Below are 17102 nucleotides of genomic sequence, written 5' to 3'. Positions count from 1 at the left end.
TTTAGAATACCTGTAACTCCTAAACCCAATCTTAACACCCTAGGATTTGACCCCTTCAGGGCATTTCTGGGTGAGGATGAAATTGTGTCATTGGAAAATCTACCTTCCACTGCAATTGATGATGCAATCAGGTCCCTGCATAATCGAATAATTGAAGCTATTAATGCAACTTGTCAATTAGCTTCCACAAAGATATACCAACAATATAAACCTACTAGGGAAATTAGAGACACTAAGAAATTATCAAGCAGAATGTCAAAGGCATCTTCAAACGCGACAACCACCAGCAGCTACACTGCACTGATTAAGGCAAGAATTAATTAACATGATTAGTCATCACAAACGGGACTTATGGAAATATCTAGTTCTTCAAGCTAATCAGTATAAACGTGAACCAGCAAAATTTTGGAGTAAGATCCGACAACTTTTAGGGGCAAAGCACAAGGCTCCTAACTACCTAGTTCATACCTTCACTGATGAGGATGATGAAGATGTTGAAATTAAACTTGACGATCCACAGGACCAGGCTAATTTGATGGGTGATGTATGGGAGAAAATTCTCTCCCACAATAACAGTCGTCAATTTAACAATAATCATTATCAGTTGGTAAATGAATGGAGAGGTGAGAACTTGGATGATCTACAACCACTACCTTCCATCGATACTTCAACTCTTGAAGATGCCCACCCGCTTACTAGACCTATTACATTACTAGAGACGAATCAGGTTATTGGAAGAATGCGAAGTAGAGCCCCTGGCCTCTCTGGAATAACAATGAAACAAATAAAGTTCCTACCCAGAAATTGTAAACGGTCTTTGGTAAATATCTTTAATGCCATCTTGGCCTCAGGATATTTTCCAGTGGTTTTTAAGACTGCTAGGATGATCTTTCTTGGTAAGCCCAATAAAGACATCCACCAACCTGGGAACTATAGACCTATATCTTTACTTGAAGTCGCTGGAAAAGTTCTTGAGAAGGTCATTTCCAACAGATTGAACTACTATATGGAGTTTAATCACTTTTTTACTGAAAAACAATTTGGCTTTAGAACACATAGAGGTACCAATCATGCAATAAATGTTATTTTCGATACTGTAGCAAGTCTAAAACATCAGGGCAATCTTGCCTTAAGTGCCACCAGAGATGTTCATAAAGCTTTTGATAGCTTATGGCATGATGGCCTTATATACTAACTCATTGACATACCAGACCATAACTGGACTTTTCTCAGAGTAATATATAATTTCTTAACTCAAAGAAAAATCATTCCCACCTTTCATGGCAGGTCGACAGAGCCTTTAATACCAACAGCTGGTGTCCCACAAGGTTCTTGTCTCAGTCCAATTCTGTTCAACATTTATGTGAATGACCTTCCTCAACCAGAGTTTAATGATACAATTGTGACACAGTTTGCAGATGATGTTATTCATGTCGTCTCATCAACTCCGGTAACAGGAAAATACAAGTATGAGAGAGCCATAGAAAAAATGAATATTGAACTTCGTCGAACATCTAATTGGGAAAAGAAATGGAGAATTACGACTAATCCTGACAAGGTCCTTGTTAGCATGATAGGATGTTTTGCATCAACAACTGAAGATAAAGGGGGTATCTCCATCAGAGGTACACCTGTAGCCATTAGAAACCCTAAGAAGATTTTGGGATATGAAATAGACAGGCTGCTCCACTCAACATCTCATGTAACTAAAAAGATCAACATAGCCAAAGCCGGTCTTAGCAGTCTCTTTCGATTCAATCAAGCCCCTCAACATGTCAAAAAACATCTGTATAAAATGTTAATAAGACCTATACTCGAATACCCTTGTGTCCCAATGTCATTAACAACAAAGACCAACATGCTACGGTTACAAAGGGTCCAGAATAGAGCTCTTCGCTTCATTACCAATACCAGGAGGAGAGACAGAGTTAAAATGGCAGATTTACACATACAACAAGATATTACTGCCATAAATGTACACCTTGACACCCTAAAAAAGAAAACTCTATACAATGCAAGAACTATACATGCCAGATAGAGAAAATCCTATACAAGTGGTAAATACCACGGATTATATCATCAATACTCCTCCTCAAAGGACTCAAAGAATGACTCTCCCACAGAGAGTCCGTCGTTTTATCCATAAAGATGATTACCATCGACCCATGATATTGAGCAACCTCCCTGATGATGAAGATTGGGTAACACCAGAACCCTTCTATGTATACTGAGAAAATCATCGCCCCCAATTAGGGAGACATCTTATATAACAATCTAATGTAAAAATTATGCTATTTACTATGGCTGGACACCACCTGTAAAAAGCCATTGTCACGTAATTCTATAAACTGCCCAGAAAATTGCCTTCATTGTCGCATAAATATCAGTTGTGCAATCGAAAAAAAAAAAAAAGCAATTGCAACTTCTATAATTACTACCAATTCAGAGTCATGTACTTATATATCTGTTATATCTATGTGACTGATGGGTTAGTATTATACCCCTTAAAGAATATCTTATCATATCACATACACTTTTTAAATTACACCAAGGTGGTTGGGCCACTTACCTTTTATATCCTACCTCTCTCCCCCCTCCCACCCTTTTCCAATATTTCTATCCTTACCCATCCTTCTTCCTTACCCATCTTACCAAAGCTCTGGTCATAAGAAGAAGGTACCACATGCTCTTTTTTCCTATAAAAAAAAGATTTTTTTTTTCCTCAAAATATTCGGGGCGCTGCGCGAGAGAATGTATATATACGTTTGAATCATTTAACCAGCAAACGGTCCAAGCAGATCTACATTCACACGAGTAGTGCTGCAAAAGTAGATCTACGTTTTTTTACACATTTTAATTTTTTTTTTTTTTCAAGAAGTCGGCCGTCTCCCACCGAGGCAGGGTGACCCAAAAAAGAAAGAAAATCCCCAAAAAGAAAATACTTTCATCATCATTCAACACTTTCACCACACTCACACATTATCACTGTTTTTGCAGAGGTGCTCAGAATACAACAGTTTAGAAGCATATACGTATAAAGATACACAACATATCCCTCCAAACTGCTAATATCCCAAACCCCTCCTTTAAAGTGCAGGCATTGTTCTTCCCATTTCCAGGACTCAAGTCCGACTATATGAAAATAACCAGTTTCCCTGAATCCCTTCACTAAATATTACCCTGCGCACACTCCAACAGATTGTCAGGTCCCAAGTACCATTCGTCTCCATTCACTCCTATCCAACACGCTCACGCACGCTTGCTGGAAGTACAAGCCCCTTGACCACAAAACCTCCTTTACCCCCTCTCTCCAACCCTTTCGAGGACGACCCCTACCCCGCCTTCCTTCCCCTATAGATTTATATGCTTTCCATGTCATTCTACTTTGATCCATTCTCTCTAAATGACCAAACCACCTCAGCAACCCCTCTTCTGCCCTCTGACTAATACTTTTATTAACTCCACACCTTTTCCTAATTTCCACACTCCGAATTTTCTGCATAATATTTACACCACCCTTAGACAGGACATCTCCACTGCCTCTAACCGTCTCCTCGCTGCTGCATTTACCACCCAAGCTTCACACTCATATAAGAGTGTTGGTACTACTATACTTTCATACATTCCCTTCTTTGCCTCCATAGATAACGTTTTTTGACTCCACATATATCTCGTGCTGTTGGAGTGTGAGCAAAGTAACATTTATGAAGGGGTTCAGGGAAACCGGCAGGCCGGACTTGAGTCCTGGAGATGGGAAGTACAGTGCCTGCACTCTGAAGGAGGGGTGTTAATGTTGCAGTTTAAAAACTGTAGTGTAAAGCACCCTTCTGGCAAGACAGTGATGGAGTGAATGATGGTGAAAGTTTTTCTTTTTCGGGCCACCCTGCCTTGGTGGGAATCGGCCAGTGTGATAATAATAAAAATAATAATAATAAAAAAAATATCTCAATGCACCACTCACCTTTTTTCCTTCATCAATTCTATAATTAACCTCATCCTTCATAAATCCATCCGCCGACACGTCAACTCCCAAGTATCTGAAAACATTCACTTCTTCCATACTCCTCCTCCCCAATTTGATATCCAATTTTTCTTTATCTAAATCATTTGATACCCTCATCACCTTACTCTTTTCTATGTTCACTTTCAACTTTCTACCTTTACACACATTCTCAAACTCATCCACTAACCTTTGCAATTTTTCTTTAGAATCTCCCATAAGCACAGTATCATTAGCAAAAAGTAACTGTGTCAATTCCCATTTTGAATTTGATTCCCCATAATTTAATCCCACCCCTCTCCCGAACACCCTAGCATTTACTTCTTTTACAACCCCATCTATAACTATATTAAACAACCATGGTGACATAACACATCCCTGTCTAAGACCTACTTTTACCGGGAAGTATTCTCCCTCTCTTCTACACACCCTAACCTGAGCCTCACTATCCTCATAAAAACTCTTTAGTGTAATAAGTTCACTATTTTGCCATTATATTCCAAAGCTAATTTATTTAATTACCACTTTATTGTTCACCACAACTTATATTAGTCCCTTTTATATTGTTTTCCCTAATTCTAACTTTAAAGAATTACCTTTAAAGTACTACCTACTATTATATTCCCAAGCTCCATTATTTGATCATCACTTTATTTGTTCACCACAAATTATTTTAGTCCCTTTTATATTGTCTCCTTTATTTTAGCTTTAAAAAACTACCTTAGCTCATTATTTTTACATTTGTTAAATAATTCAGGTGCTATTTTTTAGCTTTAGAATATTTACTTTGTTTTATACTTAATTCTAACTACAGATTTACTACAAATCTTATGATTACAAGCATTGATCCTGATACCAACCTCTTATTTAATGACTTAAATGAATCAAACAGTAACTGTAATTATTACACAGCAGAACAATCAAAGGCACTTCTCAGAGCCAACAACAACATAACTGTCTTTAACTACAATATCAGATCTTTAAGCAAGCATTACGATGACCTCATAGCATTACTGAATTCCCTGCATGCCAGTATGTCCATCATTACACTAACTGAAACCTGGCTAAAGCCTGATACTACAGATGTCAATGTCATTCCTGGTTACACAGCCATACACAACTGTAGGCCAGACCAACAAGGGGGTGGCACAGCTATATACTACTCAGACCAACTAGAATGTATCACTAATACTTGCACAAGGGATGAACATGGGGAATATATAATAGCTAAATTCAAATCCAAATACCTACAAAAACCTCTCACATTGATAAACATCTACAGAGTTCCACAGTCAAACATTAGCCGATTTAGTCAAAACCTAGGAAGTATGATAACCGATGCACGCATGAACAAAGATCACTTACTACTCTCAGGTGACTTCAATATAAATCTCCTGCAAGACCAGGACCCACATGTTACTGAATTCACAAACACAATGAGTAACTGCATGTTGCTACCAACAGAAACAAAACCTACAAGAGTTACAGAGACTAGTGTTTCCCTACTTGACCACATCTGGACCAACACCATATCCCCTTTAAAATCAGGCATAATCACAGATAATACCACAGACCACTACCCTACTTTCCTCATAACAACTCTTGGTAAAATACCCCAAGACACTACTAAAGTCACCTTCAGACTTCACAATGAGGCAGCCATTAATAACTTCACAACAGCAGTAACAAACATTGACTGGCACACTGAGCTAGAAATCTATACAGATACTGACGAACGTATTAATAATTTTCTAAAAAAGACCCAATACCTCTACAACAAGCACTGTCCTAAAAAAAACTAAACAGATGACGGCTAAGAGACTGAACAGTCCCTGGCTAACACCCAGCATTCTCAAATCCATAAATACAAAGCACCTATATGAAAAACAGTACAGAATGGGTCACATAACCAGATACCAAACAAAATGTTACTCGTCAATCTGAACCAGCCTGTTAAGAAGGGCAAAACAATTGTATTATGAGAACAGATTATCCAACTTACGAGGTGATATAAAAAAGACCTGGAAAACCCTATCAGAAATTCTAGGAACAAAAAAGATATCACAAAATCAGATGAACCCCAACTCCCACCAACAGAAACAGCAAACAGACTCAATGATTTCTTCTCCACTATAGGACAAAACCTTGCCAATAAAATACCAAGCTCAGATACCCCACCAAATGACTACCTCACTGGCAACTACCCGAAAACACTGTTCCTAGCTCCGACTAACCCATACGAAGTCTCCCATATTATCAACACACTAAAAAACAAGGCAGATTTAAATACCTTACCACCCTTTATATACAAAAAAGTGTCACAAGTGCTATCACCAATCATTGCAACACTAACAAATCCATTGAATCCTCTACCTTCCCTACAGTTCTCAAAATAGCAAGGGTCACCCCAGTCCATAAAGGAGGAGACCAAACAGAGTTGAATAACTATAGGCCATTATCCAACTTACACCCTCTCTCTAAAATTTTCGAAAAATTAACTCATAAACGAATCTACTCCTACCTCATCTCCCAAAACATACTCAACCCCTGCCAATTTGGATTCAGGCCTAATAAAAATACTAATGATGCTTTTATACACATGCTAGAACGTATATACACTGCAATAGAGAAAAAAGAAGTCCCACTGGGGATCTTCATTGACTAACGTAAAGCTTTTGATACAGTTGACCATGACTTGCTCCACATAAAATTGTCACACCATGGTATAAGAGGGCACTCCCTCAACTACTTCAAGTCATACCTCAGCAAGAGAAGCCAATATGTGTACACAAATGGGGCAAACTCTTCCGCACAACCAATTACAGTTGGTGTCCCACAGGGAAGTGTCCTTGGCCCTCTTCTCTTTCTCCTATACATAAATGACCTACCAAATGCTTCGCAATTACTCAAACCCACACCATTTGCAGATGACACTACATATGTCTTCTCTCACCCGAGCCCAGTCATGCTAGCTGTTACGAGCATGGCCATTCCCGTTATATTTTATACAAGGATTTGCTCCTTTATTTTATAATATATATGCTAATGCTAATATTGTATTATATTATGTTTTGTTAGCAGTTCTTAATATTGTCATGTAGTGGGAAACCACTAGTTTAAGTGCCGGTTAGCACTTTAGGTACTTAAGTCTCTCTCAGTCACGTGACCAACGTGACGTCGGCTTACCACTCAGTGGTACCGGCAGTAGGTTCACAGCACTTGCTCAGAGCAGGTTCACTACTCTTACTGAGTAGGTTCACCGCCCTTGCTCTGAGTAGGTTCACTACTCAGAGTAGCTTTACAACACTCGCTGAGAGCAGGTCCTTCACACTCACTCTGACTAGCACTCTCACTTCTAGTCCGGGCTTGCACAGTCAAGGGAGCATATCACGCTCGGTTAATCATTGACCTCTCATAAGAGACATGTCAAGTTTTCTGTGGTGGTCGTTTTTCTTTCATGACTGACTTCCTTTCTTAAGCTTGTCACTTTCGAGTTATTTATGCTCGGGTGAATTAATCTTTCAGGTGACTGAATAAGCCTTGTCGGCCTTTATGTTAATTTGTGGTCTAAGCTATTCTTAGTCATGTTGGATGGAAATGAGACTAAGTCCGTCACTTACGAGTTCTTGTATACTCTGAGTTGATAGTTCAGATAAGTCTTTATAACCATTATAAGATACTTTGTGGTTAAGTCTTAATAACCATTATAGGTGCATATTATTCATGAACTTAGTACAAAGCTCGACCTCAAGAAGTTTATTTATTCATATCAATGTACTGGTACATACCAAGAGAAATGTAAGAGTTAAACTCCTTATTTTATATTAATCCTAACATTATAATCATACATTAAGCTAAAACTCTACTAGTAAAGATTCTAAGTTTTAGTTATTTGTTTCGTAATCCTGAATTCTTAAGTTATTGTTGCAAAACCGTAAACAGGCCATATGTTCAACAAGAATGCTACCTTAACACTACCATACCATTGGAGAAGGTTAAGAAGACGAGTTTTGTAACAAATGGGGGCCTGTCCGGGATGAGTTTGATCCAAGGAAAAGGAGAGATGATTAATTAGCTCTTTACCTTGTGCAATATTTTGGCATAATATAATCTCTTGGTACAAACTTATTTTCATAATGTCAGGACCTTCTAAGGCACCTGAGAGGGAAGCTAGGTCCTAACTTAATATTCAACATTCTTTAATATTAGAGGAATCTCAAGAACAGGAAGTTGGTAACTTGAGGGTTTGACTCTCAGCAAGTATGGCTCATGTTTGGCCCTCGCTTACCACTCTCCCAGTAAACAAGCAATCACGGGGTATAAGGAACTATGTCCAGTGTGTGTACCTTCTCTTCCCCATTGCTAATGGTATTGGCGACTCCATTACTGGGCCGAGTGGAAGGACTGATTTTGGCATTCTTAGTGTCTCCCTAGAAGTTTGGAGCTCTGGTGATTGGTTGGTCTCCTCAGATGTCGGAGCCCCCAAGAGCATCCACACGACGGGAGCTAGCATGGTTGGTGCTGCTGTTTGCACCCCTAGTATGACCAAGAATTTCAGTCATTTTCTGAGAGTCACTGCTGTCCTGGGACGATGCATATTAGTCTAGTTAGTATACTGAAGGCACAAGTAATGACATTTTGGAACAGAACCTACTCTCTGGTTCCTTGATGTTTGCTGCAGGTTGAAGTGTCCTTCATTAATCTGTCCTGCAGCCTTATTGGCATTGTTGGTTGAGCTACTGCTCTAGCTGATACTGATGGTGCCTCTTTCTACAATTGCTTTGTAGTGCTGTTGGTCTCGTTGGTCTGTCATTTGGAGACGTCGAAGACAGAGATGAGAAACAAATTTGTATTTGTTAAAGCTTTTATGGAAAAAGTGTGGTGTGATATTATCACCTCTCGTGCTCTGGAACGAGGGTGAGCGGAGATGATGATAAACTGTAATGGCTACTCTTGCACAACAGTCACGGATGACACGCTACAGTCGTGGGTGACATCATTGAGAATTCAACAAAATTTGCCTACAGGAGTAATAAGTGGTCAAAGTACTGTCATTTGAGACATTGACACTGCTCTTGACAAGATGTTCATGTTGAAGTCACTGCCTGAATCGAACTTATCAAAGGCACTTATGGCAAGCGACATGTGCTTTCTCGTATTATTTGACTCGGAAGAGTCAGGGATTGTCTTCATATGTTACTGAGCCGTTGCTTCAGCAACTTGTGTTATGGCTCAGCTGAGAGGAGACATAAAGGAACGGTTTGTCTGAACCCCAAGATAACCTTGAATTCAACGGTTTCCGCCACATTGTCTCTTGCTGCTGCATCTTTTCGTCGGAGCATTGCGCTTAGTTTCCTTCATCACCTGGAAGAGGTTGTTTCGAAGGTACAAAAGTCCAGCAGAGGGACGAGAGTAGACTCGACGGACACTTCAGGAAGCTCTTCGTTTTCTCTTTAAGACGTCGTTGTTCTTGGTGCCTGGGAAAAATTTCACTCCCAGGATTTATATTTCATGCATGCCTTCTGACACACTAGTCTGTTTAACAAGCTAGTCCCTGAGCAGAAGCCTGCATATGCCTCCTGACATACTAGCCACTGTCGTATAAGCTAGTCCCTGAGCAGAAGTCAGCATACACTTCTGACACACTAGCCTCTGTATCACAAGTTAGTCCCTGAGCAGGAGTCCGTATTTCCGCCAGACTGGTAAACTGGTGAGTCCCTCTGAGCAGGAGTCCGTATTTCCGCCAGACTGGTAAACTGGTGAGTCCCTCTGAGCAGAACCTGGTTGATTGTTCTGTCAAGTGTGATAATGGCGACAACAGTGGAATTGACGCCGAAGATGTTTCCCCTATGAAGCTCAAGATGCCCACTGTTGGTCCCACCTTCAGGGCCACAGGTATCAAGCAGCCAGACCCGAGTACACAGCAGAACGACTATTAACCAGCCTTCTTGATGTCTGCAGAGCTTCGCACAAGATTGTTCTTCATGAATTGGAGCCCCGACAATGGCAGAACTTGTGGAAGCAGACTTCCTTCAGGCACTTAAAGTAGGACCTTCTCGCCAGAGTGCTGCTTGACACGTCCTTTAAGTCACTTGATTACTATACGAGAGAGCTGAGTGGAAATATCGTGGTCGATTTTCCATGTTGTCTCGCCTCTCGTCTTCCAGTAACCCTTTCTTAACCTGTTTGTAGAGCTGGCAGAGGTCGGAGAGGACAGCGTTCCATTAGAATTTCTAGTCTTCACTTAGAGATTCTGGGTAGTTTTCATCCACCTGGTACGTGGTCTGGTCCTGGTGTTACAAGTGCACCTCACTCGTAGTATTGTGTGTTCTGACGGTAAACATTCTCTCATCAAGGTCCAGAAGCTTGTCTGCTGATTACATTTGTTATGGTCAAGTTTGTTCCCTTGCCGAACTTGACTTTGTTGGAGATGACGTATATCCGACCTGAGCGGTCGGCTGATTTCCCCCCCCCCCACTCCATTTGTTTGTCCTAGACTTTATTCATATAAGCTGATGCATTTTCTGTGTCCTTGACTATAATTGAGAATTAAAAGCAGTTACATAAGCACTTGTCTAATACAGTTTAAGTACTGAACTCCTATATTTGTGATAAAAAGATGGAGATGAGTTTTGACAGCTGAAGAGATGAACTGTTAGTACAAAATAGATTTTGAACCAAAAATATTTCCTTAAGGAATTTTAAGTATAAATAGCCTTTAAGATGCATAATAAGTCTGAATATGGCAAAATTAGAGATTGTTTTATAGACTATTTAAGATTTATTTAAAAATTTTATATTTAATAGCCAATATATTTACCTCTATTTTGCTCATGTTTAATAACTTTTCATATATTAACAGTAGTGTTGTGAATTGGTAAATCATGGAGACAGCTGGAGCTGAGTGTAAGGTGTTATACAGATGTTATGAGTGGCGCAGTATGCAGACCAGACGCCACCCCTCCCACACACCTTGTCACTCTACCTTTTTATAACGCAGTTGTCGTGACAGACGTCCTTACTGCAATGTATTTCACTACCACTGTAGGAGCGGAATATTATCTCCTTCACTCAAGACTGTGATGAAATGTGGTCTTGTCCACTACTGTGAAGCTCTATGAAATCATGATCGTCTGCCTGTTGCTGTCTCTACATGTACGCTGATGTGCAGCCCAAGTGTATGAAGCATATGTTAGTGACAGACACTGAAATTCAGAGCATCATGGCTCATGAGACTTACCTTTTTGTGAAATAGTTTTTTTTGGTTTGAAATTTGTTTTAGGTTTAAAAAGTAGAAAACTTGTTAATTTTCTTGGTGCAACCTGCGGTCGTGAGGGGGGAGGTGTTACAAGTATGGCCATACCCGTTATATTTTATACAAGGATTTGCTCCTTTATTTTATAATATATATGCTAATGCTAATATTGTATTATATTATGTTTTGTTAGCAGTTCTTAATATTGTCATGTAGTGGGAAACCACTAGTTTAAGTGCCGGTTAGCACTTCAGGTACTTAAGTCTCCCTCAGTCACGTGACCAACGTGACGTCGGCTTACCACTCAGTGGTACCGGCAGTAGGTTCACAGCACTTGCTCAGAGTAGGTTCACCACCCTCGCTCAGAGCAGGTTCACTACTCTTACTGAGTAGGTTCACCGCCCTTGCTCTGAGTAGATTCACTACTCAGAGTAGCTTTACAGCACTTGCTGAGAGCAGGTCCTTCACACTCACTCTGACTAGCACTCTCACTTCTAGTCCGGGCTTGCATAGTCAAGGGAGCATATCACGCTCGGTTAATCATTGACCTCTCATAAGAGACATGTCAAGTTTTCTGTGGTGGTCGTTTTTCTTTCATGACTTCCTTTCTTAAGCTTGTCACTTTCGAGTTATTTATGCTCGGGTGAATTAATCTTTCAGGTGACTGAATAAGCCTTGTCGGCCTTTATGTTAATTTGTGGTCTAAGCTATTCTTAGTCATGTTGGATGGAAATGAGACTAAGTCCGTCACTTACGAGTTCTTGTATACTCTGAATTGATAGTTCAGATAAGTCTTTATAACCATTATAAGTTACTTTGTGGTTAAGTCTTAATAACCATTATAGGTGCATATTATTCATGAACTTAGTACAAAGCTCGACCTCAAGAGGTTCATTTATTCATATCAATGTACTGGTACATACCAAGAGAAATTTAAGAGTTAAACTCCTTATTTTATATTAATCCTAACATTATAATCATACATTAAGCTAAAACTCTACTAGTAAAGATCCTAAGTTTTAGTTATTTGTTTCATAATCCTGAATTCTTAAGTTATTGTTGCAAAACCGTAAACAGGCCATATGTTCAACAAGAATGCTACCTTAACACTCTACCATACCATTGGAGAAGGTTAAGAAGACGAGTTTTGTAACATAGCCAATACTGTAAATACCGAATTACAGAAAATATCTACCTGGATGAGGACTAACAAACTTACACTAAATATTGACAAAACCTACTTCATTCAGTTTGGTAACAGAGCTACAGATGTCCCTCTTAACATAATGATAAACGGATCACCTATCACAAAGCTAACAGAGGGAAAATTCTTAGGAATCCACCTTGATAATACTCAAATTTCATACACATATACAACAAATTTCTAAGAAAATTTCCAAGACCATAGGCATACTATCGAAGATACGGTACTATGTTCCACAGTCAGCCCTCCTGGCCCTATATCACTCTCTTATTTACCCCTATCTCACCTATGGAATTTGTGCATGGGGCTCAACAACAATTAACCATCTCAGACCACTAATTACCCAACAAAAGGCTGCAGTCAGAATGATAACAAATTCCTACTACTGGCAGCACACTCCACCAATATTCAAAACACTAAACCTACTCACCATACAAAACATCCATACTTGTTACTGCACCTATTACATACATAGAACACTTAACTCTGATATTAACCCTCCCCTCAAATAACTCCTTGCCAACCTCAACAGAACACATGACCATAACACAAGGCACAGATCACTCTTTGATGTCCCTCGTGTCCATCTCACGCTATGCAAAAACTCAAAGCACATAAAAGGCCCTAAAATCTGGAATTCATTACCTGTAAATATAAAAGAAACACTACCTGTTTATAAATTCAAGTCTCTTCTCAAAGATCACTTACTCACCCAAAACCAAATAAATACTGAATAACTGAACCTTATAAATTGTATATCTTAAATGTTTCTCACAATTATATCACATAAATGTTAAACCTAAGACCCAATCTAACTGTTATTTTTTTAAATACACTACCTAACAGAATACTCCATTCTACTGAATGTACAGCAATGCATGCAACCATATGACCTGTCTTTGTAATACTCATTTGTGCTTTATTGTTATCTGTTTACATTAATGTTTTATCACTGATTACATCATTGCTTAGTTAATCTTAAGTTAATTTTAAGCCTGCCCGTAATGCTATGCATACAAGTGGCTTTGGCATGCTACTCTTACCTGTATTTTTTTGTACCTCTGTATGCATGTTCAAATTATTAAATAAATAAATAAATAAATAAATAAATTTAGTAACTTACCACCTATTCCATAAACTTGCAACATCTGCCACATTGCTCCTCTATCCACTCTATCATATGCCTTTTCTAAATCCATAAATGCAATAAAAACTCCCTACCTTTATCTAAATACTGTTCACATATATGCTTCAATGTAAACACTTGATCTACACATCCCCTACCCACTCTGAAACCTCCTTGCTCATCCGCCATCCTACATTCTGTCTTTCCTCTAATTCTTTCAATTATAACCCTACTGTACACTTTTCCTGGTATACTCAGTAAACTTATTCCTCTATAATTTTTACAATCTCTTTTGTCCCCTTTCCCTTTATATAAAGGGACTATACATGCTCTCCGCCAATCCCTAGGTACCTTCCCCTCTTTCATACATTTATTAAACAGAAGTACCAACCATTCCAACACTATATCCACCCCTGCTTTTAACATTTCTGTCATGATCCCGTCAGTTCCAGCTGCTTTACCCCCCTTCATTCTACGTAATGCCTCACGTACCTCCCCCACACTTACATTCTGCTCTTCATTTTTTTTTTTTTTTCAAGAAGTCGGCCGTCTCCCACCGAGGCAGGGTGACCCAAAAAAGAAAGAAAATCCCCAAAAAGAAAATACTTTCATCATCATTCAACACTTTCACCACACTCACACATTATCACTGTTTTTGCAGAGGTGCTCAGAATACAACAGTTTAGAAGCATACACATATAAAGATACACAACATATCCCTCCAAACTGCCAATATCCCAAACCCCTCCTTTAAAGTGCAGGCATTGTACTTCCCATTTCCCTTTCGAGGACGACCCCTACCCCGCCTTCCTTCCCCTATAGATTTATATGCTTTCCATGCCATTCTACTTTGATCCATTCTCTCTAAATGACCAAACCACCTCAACAACCCCTCTTCTGCCCTCTGACTAATACTTTTATTAACTCCACACCTTTTCCTAATTTCCACACTCCGAATTTTCTGCATAATATTTACACCACACATTGCCCTTAAACATATATAACAATATATATAACAAAATATATAACAAAAAAAAAAAGTAGATGAAAGTATTTTTTACAAGTTTTCAAATGTAAAAAAAAAAAAAAAAAAAAAAAAAAAGATCTACTTCTTTTTACATACTATCAAATGTTGAAAAAATGTATATACATGTATGTATACGTTTGGACTGTTTATGGGTTAAGGGTTAACGTAAAAAAAAAAATTTTTTTTGATACTTCCGGGCGTTTGGAACAGATTAATTCCATTTACATTATTTCTTATGGGGAAAATGGCTTCGGTTTTGGCTGATGGCTCTGGAACGGATTAAACACGAAAACCAAGGATCCACTGTATCAGGTTTCTATGTTATTTATATTGTTTATTATGTCATATTAGATGAATTTTGATAGATAAATAAGCTGTAGAGTTGATATTAGTGAAATTACTGAAGTACAGAATTCCACTGGAATGGATTAATTGCATTTCAATTAATTTAAACGAGGAAAATTGACTCTGCTAACAAACAAATCCAGGTGTGAGCAAAGTCACGAAACAGATTAAACTCGTGAGTGGAGGTTCCACTGTAAGCTTTTAAATTGGTGAGGAAATATTATTACAGGGATAAGAACAATTCATAATATAAAGTATAATAAAGTAAACTCTCTGTATAACTGACTAATAAGATAAGATAAGATAAGATTTTGTTCGGATTTTTAACCCCGGAGGGTTAGCCACCCAGGATAACCCAAGAAAGTCAGGGCGTCATCGAGGACTGTCTAACTTATTTCCATTGGGGTCCTTAATCTTGTCCCCCAGGATGCGACCCACACCAGTCGACTAACACCCAGGTACCTATTTGCTGCTAGGTGAACAGGACAATAGGTGTAAGGAAACGTGTCGGAATTTCCACCCGCCGGGAATCGAACCCGGGCCCTCCGTGTGTGAAGCGGGAGCTTTAGCCACCAGACCACCGGGTCACGGGGGTTGTCCAAGTGTCTTATGTTAGAATGTTGATACCTAGCAACAAAACAGTACAGGCTCTCCTCACTTAACGACGGAGTTCTGTTTCTAACATGTTAGTAAATGAATTCATCGCTAAGCAAGGAGCATACTATAATGGTAGTGGGTTGGTATCAACCATATTTGATATTGTTTTAATGTCACCTTTGCATCATTTATAACATTTTTAGTATATTTTTAAACTTTTATACAGTAGTGTACTGTATATTGTAACAAACAGAATAGAGGAAATCAGCTCTAACATACATTATTTAGGTATGTATACTGGTCAGAGACCCTGTCATAAGTCCAAGTCTTGGTAAATGAGTACGTCGCTAAGTGAGGACAGGCTGTACATCGCTAAGTGAGGAGAGGCTGTATGTCACTAAGTGAGGAGAGGCTGTATGTTGCTAAGTGAGGAGAGGCTATGTCACTAAGTGAGGAGAGGCTGTATGTCGCTAAGTGAGGAGAGACTGAACATCACTGAGGAGAGGCTGTACGTTGCTAAGTGAGGAGAGGGTGTAATACACTCTACTGTACACATAATATTGTACTGACAACAGTATTTACAGATATATTACCATAAACATTAATAATGAGGTTAAAAGCACAGTTTATCCAGTGGATTTTGGCTAATTTTAAAAGTATTATCTGGAGGGTTTACTGTACTGAGTGTACACAGCAATCACTAACACTTGCCTGCCATCCTGCATGTTTATAGGCAGCAAGATCCAGCACTACAACACCCTAGAATCAATACTAGATATACATGCTGAGGAAGACAAATACTAACAGTCAGTTGAGGAAAACAAATACTAACACTGGATTGAGGAACACAAATACTAACAGTGAGCTGAGGAACAAATACTAACAGTGGGCTGAGGGACAAATACTAACCAGTGGGTTGAGGTTGCTTGGCAGTTTCTATGTTAAGAATCTCAGAAAGTTGAATCTCCTTATAGTACTTGGTGCTGGATTCATTTTGATAGAGAGTAATTGTTTTAGTATCCAGACGCCAGAAGTGCCGCTTACGCTGAAATTACACACACAATTAGTGCCGATAATACATTTTTTTTCAACTCGCCATTCCCCAATGAGGCAGGTGACCCACAAAAGAAGAAACACTTTCACTATCACTCACTCCATCACTGCCTTGCCAGAGGCAAACTGATACTAGTTTAAAACTGCAAATATCCCCATCCCTCCTTCAGAATGCATGCACTGTACTTCCCACCTCCACTCCTCCTTCAGAGCACAGATATTGTACTTCCCACCGTCACCCCTCCCTCAGAGCACAGGTACCGTACTTCCCACCTCCACCCCTCCTTCAGAGCACAGATATTGTACTTCCCACCTCCACCCCTGCTTCAGAGTGCAGGTACCGTACTTCCCACCTCCACCCCTGCTTCAGAGCACAGATATTGTACTTCCCACCTCCACCCCTGCTTCAGAGTGCAGGTACCGTACTTCCCACCTCCACCCCTCCTTCAGAGCACAGATATTGCACTTCCCACCTCCACCCCTGCTTCAGAGCAC

At 39.4% G+C, this 17102-nt stretch overlaps 1 protein-coding gene across 4 annotated transcripts in view; it reads right to left on the bottom strand.

Moving 5' to 3' along the window:
* PKD (serine/threonine-protein kinase D3) overlaps positions 1-16599 on the bottom strand; it is a gene marked incomplete at its 5' end in the record, with an annotated part of 159783 nt that extends 143184 nt beyond the window's left edge. For all 4 annotated transcript variants that reach the window (XR_011393906.1, XR_011393905.1, XR_011393904.1 and 1 more), the window contains 1 exon segment: positions 16464-16599. Coding sequence is in view for 1 of the 4 variants with exons in the window: in XM_070099457.1 (XP_069955558.1) it covers positions 16464-16599 (136 nt within the window).
* Between the last annotated feature and the right edge of the window lie 503 nt (positions 16600-17102).

Source organism: Cherax quadricarinatus, chromosome 67 (assembly GCF_038502225.1).
Source record: "Cherax quadricarinatus isolate ZL_2023a chromosome 67, ASM3850222v1, whole genome shotgun sequence".
NCBI classification, from domain to species: Eukaryota; Metazoa; Arthropoda; class Malacostraca; order Decapoda; family Parastacidae; genus Cherax; species Cherax quadricarinatus.
The sequence above is the reverse complement of the archived record's forward strand: the minus strand, read 5'-3'. Positions and strand labels throughout refer to the sequence as shown.